Source organism: Porites lutea, chromosome 10 (genome assembly GCF_958299795.1).
Source record: "Porites lutea chromosome 10, jaPorLute2.1, whole genome shotgun sequence".
Classification (NCBI taxonomy): domain Eukaryota; kingdom Metazoa; phylum Cnidaria; class Anthozoa; order Scleractinia; family Poritidae; genus Porites; species Porites lutea.
The window spans coordinates 32,230,630-32,252,113 of NC_133210.1; the positions used below are offsets into that span (position 1 = coordinate 32,230,630).

The 21,484-nt window shown below is 36.5% G+C and overlaps 2 protein-coding genes across 6 annotated transcripts; both read right to left on the reverse strand.

Annotated features, from left to right (window-relative positions):
• Positions 1-113: 113 nt before the first annotated feature.
• LOC140950124 (uncharacterized) lies at positions 114-10,133 on the reverse strand. Of its 4 annotated transcripts, none has more exons than XM_073399304.1 (13): positions 9,537-10,133; positions 9,305-9,383; positions 7,032-7,246; positions 6,451-6,532; positions 5,536-5,583; positions 5,305-5,433; positions 4,378-4,443; positions 4,162-4,200; positions 3,721-3,798; positions 3,156-3,248; positions 2,998-3,069; positions 2,272-2,509; positions 114-1,437 (listed from the first exon to the last, which is right to left on the reverse strand). In XM_073399304.1, the coding sequence occupies exons 3-13, from the start codon at positions 7,230-7,232 to the stop codon at positions 1,308-1,310; spliced, it is 1,176 nt and encodes a 391-aa protein (XP_073255405.1). In that variant the 5' UTR covers positions 7,233-7,246; positions 9,305-9,383; positions 9,537-10,133; the 3' UTR covers positions 114-1,307. The 4 variants fall into 4 exon arrangements, with proteins under 4 accessions (XP_073255405.1, XP_073255404.1, XP_073255403.1 ...); XM_073399303.1 differs by having other exon boundaries at positions 5,305-5,436; positions 7,032-7,242; positions 9,537-10,130; XM_073399302.1 differs by having other exon boundaries at positions 5,305-5,436; positions 9,537-10,129.
• Positions 10,134-11,241: 1,108 nt separating this feature from the next.
• LOC140950579 (uncharacterized) lies at positions 11,242-21,010 on the reverse strand. Of its 2 annotated transcripts, none has more exons than XM_073399816.1 (7): positions 20,612-21,010; positions 13,849-13,917; positions 13,412-13,586; positions 13,175-13,282; positions 12,655-12,897; positions 12,396-12,542; positions 11,242-12,233 (listed from the first exon to the last, which is right to left on the reverse strand). In XM_073399816.1, the coding sequence occupies exons 2-7, from the start codon at positions 13,897-13,899 to the stop codon at positions 11,791-11,793; spliced, it is 1,167 nt and encodes a 388-aa protein (XP_073255917.1). In that variant the 5' UTR covers positions 13,900-13,917; positions 20,612-21,010; the 3' UTR covers positions 11,242-11,790. The 2 variants fall into 2 exon arrangements, with proteins under 2 accessions (XP_073255917.1, XP_073255916.1); XM_073399815.1 differs by lacking the exon at positions 20,612-21,010 and adding an exon at positions 14,083-14,174.
• Positions 21,011-21,484: the final 474 nt, after the last annotated feature.

Here is a 21,484-nt window from a genome sequence, read left to right on the forward strand (position 1 = left end):
TAAACCAGTTTGATATTAAGGAATGCGCTTGCAAGCATCACGTTGTGTTAACGCGAAAAAAAGGAAAACAATGGGTGAGATAGTAGAGGGAGAAAGAATAAAATTTCTAGGTATTTGTAGTATAGGTATAATTTTTATTCTCTATTGGACAACTTTTTATGTACATTTAAAATAATAGAATTTAAGAATAACTTATCGATATTACAGCACACAATTCACGCTAGATTGCTGGGCATTATTTGGTTTACACAGTAACACTTAAGTGACCATAATGAGTAGAACTCTAACCATCTAAAAAAAATTAATTTGTTTTTGCTTTAATTCTTTCAAGAATACTGAATTGCAGTACATTTTATAAAACATTTTTTTCTGCCACTGTGACTATTTAAATACCACAAAAATTCACTCTTAGGTCTGAAACTTTGCCTAGATGCTAAGCTCACGTAAATATTAAAAAAAAGGCATTTGCTAAGTCCTAAAGAAAGGTCTGAGATGCATGATTGTTTGCAGAAACCATAAAATGCATCATGAGACATTAAGTGAGGTGTCTAACTGGGTTAGAAACGGCAAATCATGACACAAAATATGGTGTTACCTAAGGTTTTCAGAATAGGCATCCTGGCTGGACATCACAAATTGTCATACAAGACATGAGAGGCATTGCATGACAGTATTATGACTAAAAATGTGCTAATTAAGGTGCCACTAACGTCCTCTTCTACCCCATTTTTATTTTAGGAGAAAGTGAAAGGATAGTTTGACAAAAAGACAAAATTAAAGGCTTTACAAAGATGTCTATTGCTAGGTTAGCTATGGTCACTTCTCTACAAAGAAGACCTGTCCACAACTGCCGCACTTTTTTGTCCAAGAAAATGCATTACCCCTTTAAGCCCCAAGAGTGATTAACATCAGTTTTCTCCTAACAATATCACTGCACAGTCAAAACAAAAGGTTCTGAGAATTAATACAATGATCACCTAAAGGAATAATTCTGCTTTGATTGTTAAACAAATTCTCCCGACTAATTCTTTAAGGAGGTCAGTCATTAGAATTATTTTGTATGTGAATGTAGGAGCTTAAAGTACTACCAGCAACTGACTCTTGTTTTTACAATGGCCTCCTACCTACAACACACTTACACAGGGTTGTGAATGTGGAGACATTTGACTGTGGCCAAAGGGAAATAAAACAAGATTGTTGTTGTGGCTTACAATACATAATTTCCAAGGATGGAAAATAAACACAGTATAAGACGTGTTACAATATTACTATTTACAGTTAACCTCTTTACACAAACAATAAACAAGCTAATGTCCACCATTGGTCCCAGGCTCCAGTTCATTGGCTGTTTCCTCCGCTTCCAACACAAGTCTACTAAGTTCGCCTGCACTGTATCCCAACAAGTTTTTCAGGTCACACACAAACTTGTACACAAACCTAAAACAAACAAGCTTTCTTTCAGATAAGGATATTATTAGATACACTGACAGCATTATCAGTGAAGCTGTCTGTTTCATACCTGTGTATGACCGTAGCAGCACTTCCCTATAGTTCTTAACAATAATTATTCCACAACTGCGCGTTGGATATGAGTTGGCTATAATCATCTCATATCCAACAAGCGCGCGTGGAATAATAAATTGTTTTATTAATAACGTCCACAAAATATCGAGAATTCTTCCCAACGTTATTTGTAAAAACAATCAATTTTCAGCTTGTATTTAATTTGAGCAGATGCGTACAGTTACCATATGTGGAGAGCATGGTATAGTGGCTCATATACCATGATGGCTAAACCAATCAGAGCTCTAGAATTGCATTATCCAATGATTCAGTTTTTAATAATGTTTATTATAACATATGTTGTACAATGAGGTTGTAGCTTTTGAATCTGTGGAAGAAATCCTATTGTGAGACCACTGAAATGAAAGCTGCTGAGCAGTACATTCCTTTGGTGCTATTTATTATGTTGTACAAGGTGGTTGACTTTGGGGATGAAATACAATGTACTGAAATGTAACTATTCAAATGAAAGCTGCTGAGCAGAACTTTCATATGGTACTCTTTATTACGCTGTACAAGGTGTTGGTGACTTTAGGGATGAAATAATCCGTAGTTTGTCATACTAATGATTATTACTCTGTATAAAGTGGCTATAACTTTTCATCAGCACTTTTCCATGGTGCTCCTTGTTTTTAGCATCTTGTTATTAAATATCATGGGATTTTTCTTCAATTTTGAGTTTCTGCACTGCTTAATTTCTCAACAAACCTCTTTCCATGCACTTTGTGTATCATGTCACCATCATAGTAATATCTCAGTGCTCTGCTCAGCTTCTCGTAATTCATAGCAGGTTTGTTTTTCCTTCTTCCCCATTGCTGAGCCACTTGTTCTGGATCATTAAGTTTAAATTCACCATTCTCTCCCACCCACATTATTAGGTGACGACTGCTTTTGTCTGTTAATAACTCCAACAAAAACTGCCATAACTGGATTTGGCCATTGTTACCTAGGCATGAATCAAAAAAGGAATGAATCAACAGATGTATGTTATAACTAAAACAGGAGTGCAGTGGCATAAATGCCTAACCCTACCCCCCACCCCCACCCCCACTGTCCACCAGCAGCTGCAGAGAGTCTGCTGTTTATTCTCTGCCATTAAGAAATAACTCACTGAAACATATCAAGAAAAAGTAGCCTCTGTGATTTACAGCGTACCCTTACAACCCAAATGACCAAGCAAATCATGTCACTCTGAGTCCACCAGTGCTAAACTCTTTTTTTTCTTACTTTCCTTTTTAATGAACTATTGTTTTTCTTGTATTTATAGAACATTCATACTGTATTTTTTTACTTGATAATGACATCCAAGAACATCGTATATTTTTTAACTTTTTTAAAACTTGCTCAAATGTTTTTAAGAAATGTTTTAACGCAATTTTTTATAGCATATTATTATTATTATTATTATTATTATTGAAAGGTTTTTCTTTCTACCTGATCTATTTCCAGGAGTCGGTTTTCCATCCATACTCTTGCTCTTCTCTTCATCGTCCCCACTAACAACATCTGTAAATTATGCAAAAGTTCAAGAAGTCATCCTCAAGGCCAGAAATGTACAGCTAATAAATCTTTAAATAACCAAAACACCTTACCAGCAGCAGTAGGAGACTTCACTTCTCCAGGACTGTTCTGTGGGGATGCATTCAGAATTACTGTTTGCTGTTCAGATGTTATACCAGCCAAACCTGTGTCAAGTAAACCAGCAAAAAGTTAAAAAGTAGCCTTAACAGGGTTTGTACCCTTTTTTAAAAAAAAATTCAAGGACTTTTCAAGAACTTTCAGGTACACATTTCCCATTTTTCAAGGACTCCATTTTGTGCAAAAAAAGAGCCTTGAGTCTATGTCTTTCTTAGCTCTTCCACAACATGAGCAATTTTGTTGCGAAGGTCTCTGTGTTTGCTCCTTTCTCTTTGGAGTTCTACTTAAACTATAAAGTTAGCATTGTAATTCAAGGACTTTCCATCACCGACTACAATTTTCAAGGACTTTCAAGGTGCGTGCGAACCCTGCTTTAAAAATGTCTTTGGTTACCTTTTCTCAGAGGTAGCAGACAAAAAAAGGCCACCAAATACACCACAAAAAGCCAGATCTGTACCCTTCAAATAAGAGTAGAAAAATACGATATTTTTCTCATCATTTTTTTTTGTGGAAACTGACCTTTTAAGGAGAATCCTGAGGGAGACTGAGTTATGTCCATCAGAGTCGAGTCATCTTTTGAAGCAGAACTTTCAAAACCTGTACCATGAGAAGAAACCAAACATATTTAAAGAGGTATAAAAGTCAAAAAATTGTTGCAAAACGTCTTCACTTCCATTGCCTAGACTGACATTTAAGTTAATATTTGAATGTGGATACAAAACATCATACAATGGGCAAAGCGCATGTAAAGATATTGAGTATGTCGTAATAAGTTTACCATGAACAAAGAAACACCTTGAAGATAAACTGCATCAAAATTTGATGTTCATTGTGAATTTTTTGCAACATGCTACTTCAGTTTCTCAAGTTTACACATATGAAACTAACAAAAATAAATCAAACCAGTATATAGGCTAAGATTACCAGGCAGAAGGAAATTAAGTTTTTATTTATACCTACCATTTTTTATCACAGAAATCTGCTGTCCTTGAGAGCTACCTACAACAGTAAAAACATACAGGGTCTAACTGTACCTATATCACATGTAATCCTTGAAACATCTAACAATTACTATTTTTCAGAATGGCATCTTCAAATCTTAAACATTTGAAATAACACCCATCTTTATCCTTATCTATCCATATAACAAGCCAAAACAAAAGTTGTTTCGCTCACTTTCAGTGATAACTGCCACTTGTTGGGATCCTGGAGCTGGTAAAGAAGACTTACTGCTGCTGGCACCTGAAACATTTCATTACAATAATATTGTTTTCATTTACAATAATTTCATTTTTATCGACGATCAATGTTATTATCACACCTATGTAGTACTGTAGGTCAAAAACTATCATTAAGGTTAATTTCTAGATTGAATCTCAATTTCATTTCTCTCCTGGCCATAATTCAAGAATAATTTGGGTTAGGAGACAAAGGAAAAGGAGAATCAACCAAGGTTAAAATCTGACAAAAACTCTTCTACAGATACTGAATAAACATACTGATGGAATCTCTCCCTTCCAAATAACATCTTTTAGATTAAGAAAACGACTTGCACACCATAATTATTTCTCATACATTAATGAACTGCAAAATAGTACAGGGCGGGGGTGGTGAAATCTGAGATAAATAAACCAAAGGTCATAGCAGTATTCCCAATAAAATTAATACTCTCAAGTATTTCAGATCTTTGAACTTTGGATAATTTCTATAGAAATATGATCCAGTAAACTTATGACATACAGTTGGTACATGCTTCTGCAAGAGTCTCTTGCTGATGCTACCTTGTGACTTAAAAAGGGTTGTGTTGTGGAATAACTAGAAATACATTAGAAACTCTAAATTTGTAGCTATTACACCACTTAAATTTGTTGAAACACTATACAAGAGTATCTCAGCCCACTTCTCTATCTCCTTTCCTATATCCTTCCCAAATGTTGCATCCCAGATTTTTTTAAAAGAGTAATAAAAAGTCTCAGTATTGAAGATGGGGTAACATGACAAGACTAGTGTTTTGTAATGACAAGTACAATAGCTTTGATCCTTCACTTGCCCTACCCATCATCATTGTCATCATCACCTATTCTCGCATCCCGATTTCAGTACCTTTAGCAGTGCCTGATCCTGAAGATCTTCGTCTCTTTTTGGGTGGTTCATCTGTAAGAGCTGGTGGTGACATGACTTCAGTGCTGTTTGTTTTGACTTCAGACTCCTCAGCTGGCAATGGCAGCATTTCTACTACAAATACAACAAATCTCTTTTATTCTTGAAGTTTGTTTTTCACAATGATCCCCACTTGAAAAATAATAATACTGGTAACATTGTTTGCAACACTACCTTCCATGGGATCCTGAATACTTGTAATTTCTATCCTGAAATTCTCATCTGGTGACAAAAAGTATAATTTATGGTAAGGTATAGGTGAGGACAGTTTCATTACAAGCAAGACTTGTTTACTAACTGGTATTTAATCTATCATTTCAAAATAAGGGCGCATGGAATAAGGCGCCAAGCGACTCCTGTTCTAACGTCAAGTTTGACCTTTGATTCACAAGCAATAAATAACACCAAGGCAAGTTGGAAGGTCAAAGGAGAATCTCACGGTTTATCAGAAATCAAAATATGGGGCTTTACTCTGAGCACCCCTCGTTCAAAAACTTGAAACAAATTTCATTAGTTGTCCAGGTGCCAGTGGAAAAATAGAGGTAGATTTCAATGTGTCAACGTGTCTTAACCATTTAAGCCCCAAGATGCACATACAAATTCTCCAGACTGATCTCCATACATTTCTTTTAAGAATAGTTGAGAGAATTTGCTTTAAGATCAAAGCATTCTCCCTTTGGTCATTAATTTAGTAATTCTCATAGCCTTTACTCTTGATGATCTGCTGATGTTGTCAGGAGAAAATTCATGTTGGTCACCCTTAGGACCAAAAGGGTTCAGACACTGCTGTTTAGCCTGTGCCACAAGTAAAACTAAACTTCTGGAAAAGTCTGTCGGCGAACTAGTGCCGAAATCCTTGTTCTGGGCCGCCATAGTCAGCTGGGTACCAGGATTTTAGTAGACATCATGATTAGCCTGTCAAAAATGCCACTGTCTATTTGCGAATCAGGTTAAAGGGAAATTCAAAACACAGGCTGCTAGTTAAAGGCTATTCAAACTTTGTTTTCACATTTTTTACAAGGGGCTAGAAGTATGACAGAGCTGGGCCACTTATAATTAATATAGAATTTGTATTAAATATTAACTCACCATTGATGATAACAGTAAGTATTTGATCACAATCTTGCTCTACAAGACTCTGAACCTTTAAAATATCCTGGACAGTTGTCAGCTATGTGTAAATGAAAAAAAAAAAACATTTTATTTTTTTGATGGTCTCAGTTGATCTTCAGGAAATCTACACATATGGGACATTTATTTTTAAAGCAAAAAGAAAACAATAAAAGATGACAATACACATACTGGACAATAACAAATCAAGATCTGACACTTGCTGTTCGAATACAAGCAATACAAACACAAGACAATGGTACAAGCACAAGATATGTTCATATGGCTAATGCAAATGCATGAGGTATGCATGCATCGGGCAACCTAACATGGCCAAAGTTGCTGAAAATTTTTTACCTTGCTCTTGTGACTTGACTGGTCTTGTCTCAGTTCAAGAATGTGAAATGCAAATACAAGCACAAATGCCAAAAGCAATGGCATTTCTTACATTGGCCCTTGTGCATGTGTTTGCACACTTGATTTTTTCGTGCTGCCACTTGTGTTTGTGCCGCATATGAACTACCCCTCAAAACAAAACTAAAATCAATGGCATTCTATACCTCAGAGTTATTAAACACCAGTGTATAACCATCCAGATGTCTGTTTAGTTTCTCTTCTAAAAGCTTTCTCACTTCCTCAGCTGAACTTGATGCACGACACTGTAACTGTACCGATAAGTTTCTCTGGGGACCCCCCTCTGGTACAGCAACGTTCCCTTGAAGGCCTTCCTCAGGGACCAATTCATTCCCAGATTCTGTCATCACTGAAAATCTACCTTGACAGGGGTATAACACAAAATATCAATAGCCAGTAATAAATTGCTGCAAAATAAGTAAAAAAAAACACTGCATCTATTATAAAACAAGACTTTTCTGCAAGGAATATCTGCAGAATAAATTCACATTTTAAAAATCTGACAGTATAAGTCCAGTGCCTACATTAAAGCTCTTTCCATGCTTTCAAGCTATCTCATGCACACTTAGTCCAATTTTTGAACTGCTTAAAAAGCAGTTGCTAGTCTCCTGGGATGAAATGCTTCAGAAATTTTGCAAATTTTTTCTGTTCACATTGTGTTCATGCACAACCAAACCACAACAACAACAATATTTAACAACAATCAATACCCAGCCTGATCGTGTATAAACCAATTTTCATAACATCTTGATTGAAATCTTCTTTACCAGTTCAGTGCAATGTAATTGACTTAAGTAAAATCCAACTAGTGGTCTATTATCAATGCTGCATTCTGACTGGTCTAGCTACTACTGGGCTATATTTTATAGCCCACTAGCAGTGAAAAGTGCCGGCTATGAAAACCAAAACAATGGCTTTAAGTCTAGCTTTAACCAGCTAAAGTTGTCTGCCTTGATATTTTTGACCAGCTAGTTGGATTTTACTAAAACAATAACAACTCATGGCCTCTGAGTTAATAGCCCATTCCACCTTCAGCCTAACGGTCTATAGCCTCAGAGCCCATTTGGGCTCAAAGAATAATAGTTAAATAACCTTAATTCGTATACCCTGTACATGTTGTACATCTGGTTCACGGTAAAGTCGCCGGAGAGTCATCTCACTCAAAATTATGTTGCCTGAAACTAGAGTTTTGATGCCCAAAATTTTTAGCTACAGACTCCAAGGCATAGCTACCAGTACGCAAGGTACGCACATCCGTACCTAAAAAAGTCAAGACTAAAAAATATAATAATATAAAATAAAAATGCCAATTATCTGAAGAAAGTAAATAAATTTAAAAAGCACAATATTCCTCAATATTCATCTAACTCTATGTGTTTCTTTGAAATACATTTTTCAAAAACAATGGACCTTTTCCTTTTAACACCCAAATGTCAGTGAAGAAACGTGCAAAAAAGTGTGAATAGCAGCAAAAAAAAGCATGAAAAGCATGACTACGTTACTGTAAAGTGAGAAGGGACTAGAGAGATTTGAAAACTTGTGCGTTCCTCTGGAAAAAGACTGGCTACACCCCTGAAAATGTAGGTCACCCAAAATGCTGAGTGATGTCGCCCAAAATGTTATTGTGCTCAACAACATCCAAACATCCCTATCACTTTCATTCTCTATGTAGTACACCTGTTAAAATTCGGGTAAAATAACTCAGCATCTCAAGAGACAACTAAAAATTTTGGGTGACATAACTTCAGGCAAGATGACTCCGGTTACCATACATCTGACAAATGAAGAGTGGTAATCAGTTTTATGAAATATTTTTCAGGTGTCAAATGAATAACATTATGTCTGAAATTATTCATATAAAATCCAATCTTCACTGATCACTGACTGGGTTATCCACTAAACCAGGGGGAGTATAAAATCATGGTGAAAATAGAATATACTTTTACATCACCAATGAACAGTAGAAAACAGGTGATATTTCCACCTTTTTTTCTGTTGACATCTCGTGTGGAGATGGAAATTAAACCGCATCTCCCCTTCTTTTGTGTACTTAGTTACTATGATCAGAAACGTGCATGTTTCCACGAGAACAATTTGCTAGATGTGTGATTTTCATGAACGGTATTCACTTTTTGAAGTAACACACAAAATCAAAACCAATACTTTCAGTATTAATAAATGAACAAAAATGGACAGTTGACGGCAGCTTTCCCGCCATAAACACGTTTCGAACTTCGATTTGATCTGTCTTCTCAGTTTATCTTTAGTCCTTTTGTATTTGCGGAGAACGAAACGCAAACAAATAAATGCGAAAAAAAGTAAGCCAGTTAAATAAAAGGGTATGGTTTGTTACAGTTATGAAAATGTAATACCTGCAACTTTATGTTGGCTTACTGGGCGCCCGGGAAGATAAGCTTACCTCGTCTTTCCTGTTTTGAGCGTGAATGATCAAACTCACAACTTTACTTCCTTTGATGCCAAAAATCGTTTTAAGATCGCTGTAAAATCAAACAGCTGGTAAGAAACGTTGCGTAGATATCGTAGGAATTAGTACTTATTACTTTTCTTGTCGTATTTTGCTCGAGAAAGAAGAATTTGTACTGCAAAGGGTAATTTCCGTTCAACGAAACCGACGCCGAACTCGATCTTACCTCACTCATCTTTCCGCCGGAAGCTGCCTTAAATTCTCCCCCAAATCGATCGTTGTTATCGCTTCAAACGCCACAAAATGAAATGCTCGTGTAATGTACCACTTGCCTCAGACACAAAATTGAAATTTTCTTGTACCTTTTGCGAGATTTCTTCCCACTTTTGAAGCAAGAAGAGCAAAACGTGCTACACCTGGCAATAAACTGTATGTGACGTCACACCAACTTCCTCTTTTCACTCAGCCTCGTTCTGAGGATAGTTGAAGCAAAAAGCGAATGGAGATTGGAAGATAGTGCAAAAAACTGACATGGATGGTGGGGGTAAGGTCCTATTTCAAATGAATTCTAAGAACTAAAGTAAATTTGCTCAAGTTAGGAGAAAGCTAACTGAAAAGAATCCACGTCCATGTAATTAATCGGTCTCAAACTGCAATAAAATGCGCCTAGTATTCATAAGAAAAAAACAACCAAAAAACAGAGAAGCAATTTCCTACTTCTTCCTGTTCCTATAATTAAAAAGAATAATAATTAAATGAAGACTCTTAGAATATATCGATGTTGACATTGAAGACACATGCAGCTGTCGTTCAAGCCGAAGCCATATATTTACTCTCGTCGACTGAAACGTATAAAACTTCCGCTTCTTAGCACCCCGACCCCCACCCTCCGCCCCCCCGCCAGCCGAGGGCCGTCGACCTGCAGAACAAAAAAATAAACTACGGATAGAAGCCCCCTCCAAATGTATTGAACCCCGGATAAAAGCCCCCTCCCCCCCCTCCCCACAAAAAAAATGTATGTAACGGAAGTTTTGAAGCCTAATAAAAAACCAGAACAGTAAATACAAAACGTATTTTGATCATATATGCTCTTGGTTTTTGTCCATCTTAGTTTTAAAAGGAATAACACATAAACTGCGGTTACAGACATCAGAAATAACAAACGCATGTTATCAGCGCTGCGCTTTTTCTTTTCCACTCATAAGACCCCCCCCCCCCCCCCCCCCCCCACGAAGTCCTGCTAAAACCCCTTACGAAGATGCATATGCAGGGGAGTTTACTGCATTTTTATTCTGTTTATTCTGGTAAAATAGGGGATGAGTTGTTCAAGCGGACCAGAGGGGGTGGAGGAGATGGGTACTAAGAAAATCCCTGCATACTCTTCACACTATTCCTCGTGAATTTGTCGTGCTACAACAGGCAATGAAGCTTGCTGAGGGCAGGAGATATGGATGAAAAAGCATTAGCATGCGTGTAAGCCAGAAAGAGAATACCAAGAAGCTCAAGCCATTGGCTACCAAACCTGATGAATTTGACATTGCTGTTTCCTTGTCTATCAAGTTATCACAGCTGAGGGGGTTGGAAAAAGTTACTCCTAAAACTTATAAAGGAGGTCACACATCAGACAACCTATAAATAGGTTTTTGGGGCTATCCAGGGGTACCAGTCACCAACATAGTTTTCTCTGCTTTAATGAAAAATGTTGGCACTTTTTTTTCATACTTTTTAATCTCTCTGGTCATATTTCAATCACAAAGTAGGTTTCCTCTTTGGTTGGCCTTTTTTTAAGTTTCAACTCTCTCACACAAGGATCAGTTCCCACAAATGATCTAACACAACCAGTAAAAACAAACTCATGGGTTTTTTCAATGCAGGGTTTTAATTCACAGCTTTCATGATAAACTATTACAACTTTGGCGCGTACTGTGTGAGCTACCTGGTAGCAAAAGAGCAAATTTAAAATCAATATGACTAGATAGCGCAATTTACAATATACTCTCAATTTACAATATATTCTTGAAAGAAGCAACACATACTGCTTCCATTTCTGCAAACCTTTCAGCATAATCATTCTGAAGCAACTTTTACATAATAATGGTAAAAAGGGAGAAGCAACACATATCACTTCCCCATGTTGAATATAATGACTTTTTTCTTGAACCTTTATAAAAAAAAAACAATGCACACTATTTTTTACTTTAGGAAAATTCTTTTATATTATTCTTCTCGGAGTAAACACAAAAACACTATGAAAAAACTGAAACGGGATATATACAGTCATGATAGGTAACTTCCCAGAGATAACTATCAATCTTTTAACCTTGGTTTGTTTGCATGCATACACAGTATGAAAATTTTAACTTGGGGAGTCGAATCAACATGATTCATAAAATGGCTAACTGCCGTGCTTGATACAAGCTACTCGAACGTTACCGAAGTAAACACAACGTTTTGGGTATCGACAAAAAAAAACATGGGAACTAGTAACCACAAAGCGCACTGAAATCAAGTGGCCCTGCATAAAAGCCATCTCCAACTGAAGACGAAACAAGTAGGTCTTCAACTTCAGGCGACATTACTGGTTCACCACACACCACATCTTCTGCACCAGAATCTTCTTCACACTTCACCATCGGGTCATAGCCAAGGATGCCTTTGATATCGCACATGAACTGGTAAACATATCTTTTGCCATGTACTTTCTCAATGACATTCTTGCCATAATAGTACCTCAGGCCACGGCTCAGCTTCTCATAGTTCATAGTAGGCTTATTCTTTTTCTTTCCCCACATCTTTGCAACTGTGGTGGGCTGAAGGATCTTAAACTCATAGTCCTCATCTTGGGTCCACTTGATCAGATTTCCACAGCTTAGATCAATTAACAGCTCCAACAGAAACTGCCATAGCTGGATCGGACCATCACCTAAAGGAAATCAACAAAACAAGTTTATTTCTGTGAAATATTTATGAGAAAAACAGGTGTTGAAAAAATATGCCCGCCTACACCAACAACTCCCCCCCCCCCCCCCCCCACCACCACCTCCTCGTAACCCAAAAGCTTAAAACTTCCTGTTTTCATTCCTACCTCGATATTTCACAGGTGGTTTGGGTCCTCTCTTCCTTCTTTGTGTCTTGGTGGTTGTGACATCACTTGGTTCGGTTTTCACAACTATTTGCTGCTTCTCTGTTTCGTTGTATGTAGACAGTGGTGAAGCAACTGGGCTAAGCAATTCTGAAAGAAAAAAAACAATAAAATTTAATATTAAGAGAACAAAATAATGCATACTAAAGAACTTTTGAGGTATTAATTTGGAGTCTGGGTATAGACAAGGTTAAAAACTAACCTTCAACATCACTGAAGTCACTCTGAATTCCTTCATCTGTGCTATAAGCTTGAGAACTAATGTCACTGATAGCTGGGCTGTGAGGAGGGCTTGCAGATGAATAACTGTACACAGAGTCACAAGAAGACATGGGAGATTTTGTTTCTTCCTTCAAGTTCAGTAGGGCCAAAGGGTACTGTTCATGGAATGAATGCTCTTCTTGAAGTTGATCAAACACAGATAGGTCGGGAAAGTTATCCATATCTGCAAAAGAAATTGCCAAAAATTAACATCTCATAAACAAGACCTGTACACGTTTTGAGAAAGTGTAGGAGTTCTAAAAGATATTTTGTACTTTACACCCCCCAAAAATTAATCACCTCTAGAGAGATTGTCAATCAAGCTGCCCATAATTGGGATTCGAAACCACATTAGCATAATATAATTGCTTTGATAATGACAACGTGGTTTTCCTAGAACTCAGCGGGGTGCTGAAGGGCTTTTCCAAAGCGGAAAATTAAACGAAACAAACAACACGTACCGCTCTGATCAAAGCTGAGATGAGACCTGCCATTAAACAATTCTTCAATAGTTTCTGGAGCTTCATTTAGATCTTCCATGAATGATCGTCCCTCTGTGTATTCTAGAGCTGAGAAACAAGACAAACCGAACATAGCATGTTAGATGAAAGTGCGTCAATTTTTCCGCTTTCGCGAGCGAAAGTTTTGATACCGAGATAAGTGAAGATGTTAACGAAAAAAAATCTGATTTTTTTTACCTGATGCAATGTCTTGAGACGGCATTTGGTGAAGTGTTGGGCGTTCAAAACCAGGAACAGGAGTCCCTTCGGGTACTAATGGCTGCTTTGCCGCATGAAACATCCCGTTCAACAGCGCAAGATCGCTCATCCTAGGGAAAACAGCCGGGAAACCATGGAAGAGATTGTTGAAGGTCTGAACAGAAATCAACAAAACGTGTTAGCTCTTAACTGATCAACAAAACCATAAGCTTAGTTCATGAATGCGTCGCATCTTTAAGGAAGTTCGAGACTTCGGATATCACTTTGTAAATTAACTCACATTCAACGGTAACGATTGAACGAAAGAACAGGCAGCGAGAATAAGTTCACAATTTTCTCCCCTTTGGTGTGAACAGGGTTTTATTAAGCTAAAAAGAGCGCTGAAACGAGCTGAGTCGCGTGTTTTACGTTCTTACCTCCACTTTCTGTAGCAAATCAAAATTTTCAACGTTCATCATGTTTTCCATCTTTTCTTTTTATCTCTTCTAAAAGGAAAAAAGAAACGTTTCGTCAAGTCTTAGAAATGTGCTGTGAAGATTCCGCGAACTACTACACCAACGCGGAACTCTGTACCTACATCTTCCGCTGAACAACAGCGCGCATAAAAGCACAGAATTGAGCTGATTTCAAGTTCTAGAACCCTAGCTTACCTTCAACGTCAAATTAATGAAGATCTCGGTAAAATTTTGCTGTTTGGTAACAAAAAAAGAATTGGTCTCGTTGAACACAAAGCCGCGAAGTCAATACTCGAACAAACCAGAAAGCAGAATGACAAAATTGAAGCAACGACGAGAATATGTGTTGTATTTTCTCGGTTTGTGATTGGTTCAGATAAAGCAATACGTAATGAGTCTTTTTTTGGCCTACAAAGTACTTGACAGATATTTGACGTTTCTGGGTGCGGGGGAAATACCAGAGCCAAACTAACCAATCACAAACTAAAGGGAATATTGAAGTTTACTTTTTCCTGAAGGCATGTTTTTGTTATTTTCTTGGAGAGATTAATCAATTTCTCGGTAATATATTCAACAGCATTCTTCTGAGAAACATCAAAAACAAAACTCCTTCTATTGTTTCGTTCTAAGAATTGTTTTTAATGTATTATTCACCCCGTATTCTTAATGAAAAAAAGAGTGCAAATTCCCAGTAAGCTTTCCCGCGGAATATTTAATGCATCAAACGGCTTGGCTTCATTTAATCAATGGTTCCCATTTTTGTATAAAACCATCGTCAAGAGCTCAAAATAACCTTGTGTTTCAGTATAACTAGAAACTGAAAACTGAAAACATATCAGTCGGGGTTAATTGATTATGCATAGTTGGTAAACAACTTCCCTTTATTCTTGGAATGCCAGAGTGCGAACGTGATGTGAATAATAATCAGTTTTTTTATAGCAGAAGTAAGAGCTTTTGTCACGTTATTTGGCACTGATGAAATGCTTCAACAAAGACAGCTGCCACTCAACCACCAGTAACCAATAGCGTTTCACAGAAATGACGTCAATTACTGAATCGATCCATGACCCCCTAGCCTTCTTGCTTCAGACAAAACGTCTCCATCGAGCACGTGTGACTTCAGGACAGAAAATATTGTTTTATTTTCAAACCCTTTTCAAGAGCAAAAATGTTAAATTCCTTTCCTCTTTTATGATCTTTCTCCCACTGCTTGTTTATCCTCTTAATGGCAACGAAAGAAAGTACTTGTTGCGAATAAATGGCTTCATACTTCGCTAATGCATTATCTCAGGGGCTGAAAGACTATATAATAAATACAGAATCTTAAAATCAGTGGTCCGTGTGGTTTCTGTTCGTGACAGTTTTCGGCTGCCTGAACATCACAAGAATTAATCAGTTCCAACAAAGCCGCTTTTCCGTTTCTAGAGCCCATTCTTTTTTTTTTCGAAACTTTTTCAAAACGTCCCCGGCGTAACATGCGAATTTCCAGCCGGCGTTTTGAGCGATGCCCTTGGAAAAAAGAAAATGAAACGAGGAAAGGTTCTTTCCTTACAAATTTCCTTCCGCGTTAATCTTGGTTTGTTCAGTTTTGATTTACTAGGTTTAAAAGTAGGTTATTTTCATATAAAGATTAATCGAAACCGACATAGTGCCGCGACATTCATTGCTGTTTATAAGTGATTTTTTTTTACTTTAAACAAGAGACACTAGAGAAATGCTCATAAGGCGGTTTTGCACAGGTATACCACCATCAGAAATATGAGTGTTAGGACTTTTGCGTATCCTTCCAAATATAAGAGGGTTTTTTGGCAAAACACGATTATTTCTGTGACCTAAAATTGTGAAAGATTTTAAAATATGAAACACCTTATCTCACTTTCCGTGTATGCTTCTTTTTTCTTGCGTGGTCCCTAAGTCCTCGCGGTAATTCAGGATTATTTAATAGCTTTCAGTTATGGAACCGGTTTGCTATCTCAGGGGACTAGTTACAACATACAACCTACGTAAGGCAGGCCGTTTCTTATATTTATCGCTTTGTTGTTTTTAGGTATCAGAAACTATCGTTGTTTCCATACAAATCACCATATTTCGAAGGTAATGCAACAGTGTCACTTTGTGGCCTGGGCGTCCTGTGGACTTTGTTGATAGAAGAGGGAGAGGAGGAAAGGTCTGGCAACTAGTCGTTTTTACGGGGATCAGGGATCAGGAGTGGCGTATGCGCGTAGTGGTGAATAAAGCACTCCTTCATGCTTCCCCCCTCCCCTCCCTAATGGCACGTTCTAATATGAAATGTTTTTCTTCGAGCACTTTGTTTTGTATCCTCTCCCACCAGGCTCTTGCCTCTCCTCAACAATCCAACACTTCCAAATTCAACAGAATCTGATCATAGTTTTAGGGAAAGATGCATTGGTAAGCCAGGAATAAAGACTGGATTTTTTTATCACAGGCAGGTTTTTACGATGAAACAATATCGGTTGTTAAATTCCTTAATATAGTTTCATTTGCATCTATTTTCATTCCTTTTTAACCTCGATTTTCTCTCTTTGTAACATAAGATATTATGTATTAGTATATGACATCCTGCAAAAATTAAGATCATTATTTTCATTGTCATTATCATTGTAATTGTCATTTTCATTGTCATTGACATTATCATTGTCATTATCATTGTCATTGTCATTATTATTATCATGGTCATTATCCTTGCCATTTTCATTGTTATTGACATTATCATTGTCATTTTCAATATCATTGTCATTGTCATTGTCCTTGTCATTATCTTTGTCATTGACATTCTCATTTTCATTGTTATTATCATTGTCATTATTATTGTCATGGACATGATCATTGTCATTTTCATTGCCATTGTCATTGTCATTATCATTATCATTGTCATTATTATTGTGATTGACATTATCATTGTCATTTTCATTGCCATTGTCATTGTCATTGTCATTGTCATTGTCATTGTCATTGTCATTGTCATTGTCATTGTCATTGTCATTGTCATTGTCATTATCATTGTCATTGTCATTGTCATTGTCATTGCCATTGCCATTGTCATTGTCATTATCATTGCCATTGTCATTGTCATTGTCATTGTCATTATCATTGTCATTGCCATTGTTATCGTCATTGTCATTGTCCTTGTCATTGTCATTATCATTGTCATTTTCATTGCCATTGTCACTATCATTATCATTGCCATTGTCATTGTCATTGTCATTTCCATCGTCATTATCATTGTCATTGTCATTATCCTTGTTATTGTCATTATCATTGTCATTATCATTGTCATTTTCATTGCCATTGTCATTATCATTGTCATTGTCATTATCATTGTCATTGTCATTATCATTATCATTGCCATTGTCATTATCATTGTCTTTTTTATTGTCATTGTCATTGTCATTGTCATTATCATTGTCATTTTCATTGTCATTGACATTATCATTATCATTTTCATTGCCATTGTCATTGTCATTATCACTATCATTTTCATTGCCATTGTCATTGTCATTATCATTATCATTGTCATTGTCATTATCATTGTCATTATTATTGCTATTGTCATTGTCATTGCCATTGTCATTGTCTTTTTCATTGCCATTATCATTGTCATTGTCACTGTCATTGTCATTGTCATTGTCATTGTCATCGACATTATCATTGTCATTGTCATTGTCATTATCATTGTCTTTTTCATTGCCATTGTCATTGTCATTATCATTATCATTATCATTATCATTGTCATTGTCATTATCATTATCATTGTCATTGTCATTGTCATTGTCATTGTCATTATCATTGTCATTGTCATTATTATTCCCATTGTCATTGTCATTGCCATTGTCATTGTCTTTTTAATTGCCATTGTCATTCTTTTTAATTGCCATTGTCATTGTCACTATCCATGTCATTGTCATTGTCATTGTCATTGTCATTGACATTATCATTGTCATTGTCATTATCATTGTCATTATTTTTGCCATTATCATTGTCATTGTCATTGTCATTGTCATTGTCATTGTCATTATCATTGTCATTTTCATTGCCATTGTCATTGTCATTGTCATTGTCATTGTCACTATCCATGTCATTGTCATTATCATTGTCATTTTCATTGCCATTGCCATTGTCATTATCATTGTCATTGTCATTGTCATTAACATTGTCATTATCATTGTCATTGTCATTGTCATTGCCATTGTCATTGTCACTATCCATGTCATTGTCATTATCATTGTCATTTTCATTGCCATTGCCATTGTCATTATCATTGTCATTGTCATTGTCATTAACATTGTCATTATCATTGTCATTGTCATTGTCATTGTCATTAACATTGTCATTATCATTGTCATTGTCATTGTCATTGTTATTGTCATTGTCATTTTCATTATCATTGTCATTGTCATTGTCATTGTCAGTATCATTGTCATTGTCATTGTCATTGTCATTGTCATTGTCATTGTCATTGTCATTGTCATTATCATTGTTATTGTCATTGTCATTGTCAGTAACATTGTCATTATCATTGTCATTGTCATTGCCATTGTCATTGTCATTGTCATTAACATTGTCATTATCGTTGTCATTGTCATTGCCATTGCCATTGTCATTGTCATTGTCATTGTCATTAACATTGTCATTGTCATTGTCATTGTTATTGTCATTGTCATTGTCATTAACATTGTCATTATCATTGTCATTGTCATTGCCATTGTCATTGTCATTGTCATTAACATTGTCATTATCATTGTCATTGTCATTGCCATTGCCATTGTCATTGTCATTATCATTGTCATATTCATTGTCATTGTCATTAACATTGTCATTATCATTGTTATTGTCATTGTCATTGTCATTAACATTGTCATTATCATTGTCATTGTCATTGTCATTGCCATTGCCATTGTCATTATCATTGTCATTGTCATTGTCATTATCATTGTCATTGTCAGTATCATTGTCATTATCATTATCATTGTCATTGTCATTGTCATTGCCATTGTCATTGTCATTGTCATTATCATTGTCATTGCCATTGCCATTGCCATTGTCATTATCATTGTCATTGTCATTGTCATTATCATTATCATTGTCATTGTCATTGTCATTGCCATTGTCATTTTCATTATCATTGTCATTGTCATTGCCATTGCCATTGTCATTATCATTGTCATTGTCATTGTCATTGTCATTATCATTGTCATTGTCATTGTCATTAACATTGTCATTATCATTGTCATTGTCATTGTCATTGTCATTGTCATTGTCATTAGAGCAGTTTTCATTTGAGTGTCGAAAAGTAATTGATTTTGCACTTTGTACACGATGCGATTGGCTTAAAAGATTCGCGCCACCTTTTCACCCAATCAGAAGTAAAACCAAAGCCAATTGTGACGCGCTCGCATGCATTTTCCCGCGCTTTGCGTCAGCCACATGTAAGTACTTCGAGTTTTGATTGGTTCAATGTATTGTCTGAGTCCTATGTGATTGGCCAGAGTAATTACTTTGGTTTTGGTTTTACGACACTCAAACGAAAACCACTCTATCATTGCCATTGTCATTGTCACTATCCATGTCATTGTCATTATCATTGTCATTTTCATTGCCATTGCCATCGTCATTATCATTGTCATTGTCATTGTCATTGTCATTAACATTGTCATTATCATTGTCATTGTCATTGTCATTGTCATTATCATTGTCATTGTCATTGTCATTTTCATTGTCATTTTCATTGTCATTATCATTGTCATTGTCATTGTCATTGTCATTTTCATTGTCATCATCATCAAGTTATCATTGTCATTGTCATTTTCATTGTCATAGTTATTACCATTATCATAATCGGTCATTATCATTGCCATTTGTAATCACCCTGAGGCTGTTCTTAACGCAATAACTCCAAGTCAAAAACTATCACTTTTATACGCCCAACTCTAGTCATAGACACTCCTTCAAGGCTTTCTGTTTACTAGAGCCTGAGGTTATATTTAAAGAAACAGCAGGTGATTTTTGCTTGTATCAGTCTCCTGCATCTGAAGTTCGAAGCAGAACTTTCTTCCCTGTGTTCAGAGTGCGATATTTTAGCTGAAATTATGTGACAAAGTCATAGTATCTGTGAAACAGTTCTATAGTATGTATGTTTGTAACACCATTGACTCGTAGGTTTGCCACAATATTGTGAGATTTAAGACAACATACGTTCTTTGATAATTAAGTTCTGATGTAGCTTTCGTTTTCTTTCGGATCAAGCTTTCGTTTAAAAGTTGTTCATTGAGACTCATTCAACTTTTTGTACTGACAGATAGGAGAAGATCAGCAAGAGGGTCGCACCAAGAATTGTCCCTAAAATGATTAGCAGTCAAACGTCCCAATCAAGAACCCTTCACAAAGATGCCAAAAGAGAATGACTAATGACGATGACTGGTCATGAATAGGCAAAGTAATTTCCCAATAAGATAACCCCCTTGTCCGAATGATGTAGGTAACTATTCTGATAATTACACCAAGCTTTCTCTGTTTCGATTATTAGTGTTTGGAAGATGAACCTACCCGTGGTTCAGTCAGCTTTCGCTTGGTTCAAGGGGTTTCCCGACAGCAGAGGTAAGGGCTACGTCCTCGCCAGCTTGTGAACAGGACCTCTAGCCTCATCAAAAGGGTGACTGCCTTAAGCAAAGGCCTTATTACTGACAGCGGTTTCAGTAACACTTACCGCGAGCGGGCTGAGCTTCTGTTAACCAGTGCTTCATGGTCAGCTAGTAGCATTTTTTAGCTGCAATATGCCATACAAGAGTAATTTCCAGTTTCCTCCATCTTTGTCCAGAGCAAGGATATGCAAATAATAACACAAAGGAGGTGATTTTCATCATTTTGGAAATATTTTTTGAAGGAATAACTCCTGTGGGAACGTTAAAAAAATGCCCTTGAGAGACAGCGCAGTTTGCCGATCATTAGAGGCCACAGCATCTCTTTAAACATTTTTTCCCAAATAAAAATATGTACAGTCAGGAGTCGATTAAGTAATCGGCTCCAGGTACAGTTAGATCCACTCAGATGATTACTGATTAATTTGTAAGACCTTTATCCACTGCTGTTTTGATGCATCTTTTGAACTGACGCATCGTCGGTTGTGGTTTGTTTATGACCATGCTTGATATCAGGTCAGTTGGGTGGAGATGCTAAATTTAGACTTGGTCACGCTCACTGAAAATCAGACTTGCGCAATGTTTTCGAGGTAATGATTGCGCAACGGTTGAAACGGTCACGATTGCAATTAGACCTTTCCAGAAAAGAGCATAATGCACAGGGACAAATGAGAAACAGATAAAAGCACATTTCCACGAGCATTCTCAAGCAGAGGCAAAAAATGCTGCAGAAATATATTAAATTTTCACAATACTTTGGCCATCCAAACTGGCTTTCTCCAAGTGAAACATACTATTTAAAACATAAAATTATGCAATTATTTAAGTGGATTATGTAGCAATATACTCAAGAGGAATGACGTTCATGGCGTCATACTTAAAGATAGCCAAGTTCAGATTACATTTCGTCACGTTTGTTTTTGGCCACTCTCAGATTTAAT

Excerpts from the sequence above, each read along its gene's own strand:
- LOC140950579 (XM_073399816.1), bottom strand. The coding sequence starts at position 13,899 with ATGGAAAACATGATGAACGTTGAAAATTTTGATTTGCTACAGAAAGTG. Across the intron at positions 13,587-13,848 it reads ATTTGCTACAGAAAGTGGAG|ACCTTCAACAATCTCTTCCA; the intron begins GTAAGAACGTAA and ends ATTTCTGTTCAG. Across the intron at positions 12,898-13,174 it reads TCTCAGCTTTGATCAGAGCG|ATATGGATAACTTTCCCGAC; the intron begins GTACGTGTTGTT and ends TTTCTTTTGCAG.
- LOC140950124 (XM_073399303.1), bottom strand. The coding sequence starts at position 7,232 with ATGACAGAATCTGGGAATGAATTGGTCCCTGAGGAAGGCCTTCAAGGG. Across the intron at positions 6,533-7,031 it reads TGGTGTTTAATAACTCTGAG|CTGACAACTGTCCAGGATAT; the intron begins GTATAGAATGCC and ends ATTTACACATAG. Across the intron at positions 3,249-3,720 it reads CTCAGGATTCTCCTTAAAAG|GTTTGGCTGGTATAACATCT; the intron begins GTCAGTTTCCAC and ends TACTTGACACAG.